Raw genomic sequence first — 782 nt, forward strand, 5'->3', positions numbered from 1 at the left:
AGCACCGGCAGGAACAGCGCCCGAGGAAGTGTTGAGGGAGGAAGCCCCGACAGGGACAGAGCCCGAGGAGACTGCAGAGACAGTCCCGGCAGGGGTAGAGCCCGAGGAGGCTGCAGAGACAGTTCCGACAGGGACAGAGCCCGAGGAAGTGTTGAGGGAGGAAGCCCCGACAGGGACAGAGCCCGAGGAGACTGCAGAGACAGTCCCGGCAGGGGTAGAGCCCGAGGAGGCTGCAGAGACAGTTCCGACAGGGACAGAGCCCGAGGAAGTGTTGAGGGAGGAAGCCCCGACAGGGACAGACCCTGAAGAGGCACAGGTGACAGCACCAGCACCGTCGGGGACAGTCCCCGAGGATGCTGTGCGGGAGGCAGCCCCGGCGGGGACAGAGCCCGAGGAGGCGCTAGGGCAGGTGGTCCCGGAGGGGACAGGGCCCGAGGAGGAGCTAGGGCAGGTGGTCCCAGAGGGGACGGAGCCTGAGAAGGTGTCGGGGACAGTCCCCGAGGATGGGGTGCAGGAGGCAGCCCCGGCGGGGACCGAGCCCGAGGGGCTAAGGCAAGCGGTCCCAGAGAGGACAGAGCCCGAGGATGCGGTGCAGGAGGCAGTCCCGGCTGGGGAAGCCCCTGAGGAGGCTGCGGGAACAGAGCCCGAGGAAGCTGCGGCGACAGCCCCGACGGTGTCAGAGCCCAAAGATGCTGAGCAGGATGCAGTCTCGGCAGTGACAGGCCCCGAGGATGCTGTGCAGGATGTAACCCCGGCCGGGACATCCCCCGAGGATGCTGAGC

At 68.0% G+C, this 782-nt stretch overlaps 1 protein-coding gene across 1 annotated transcript; it reads left to right on the forward strand.

Moving 5' to 3' along the window:
- Positions 1-2: 2 nt before the first annotated feature.
- LOC103808748 (proteoglycan 4-like) lies at positions 3-745 on the forward strand (the record flags this gene model as incomplete). Its single annotated transcript, XM_009081551.1, has 1 exon — positions 3-745. A coding segment is annotated over one exon (743 nt), but the record flags the coding sequence as incomplete, so codon positions are not given.
- Positions 746-782: the final 37 nt, after the last annotated feature.

This window comes from Acanthisitta chloris, unplaced genomic scaffold, assembly GCF_000695815.1.
Source record: "Acanthisitta chloris isolate BGI_N310 unplaced genomic scaffold, ASM69581v1 scaffold10319, whole genome shotgun sequence".
Classification (NCBI taxonomy): Eukaryota; Metazoa; Chordata; class Aves; order Passeriformes; family Acanthisittidae; genus Acanthisitta; species Acanthisitta chloris.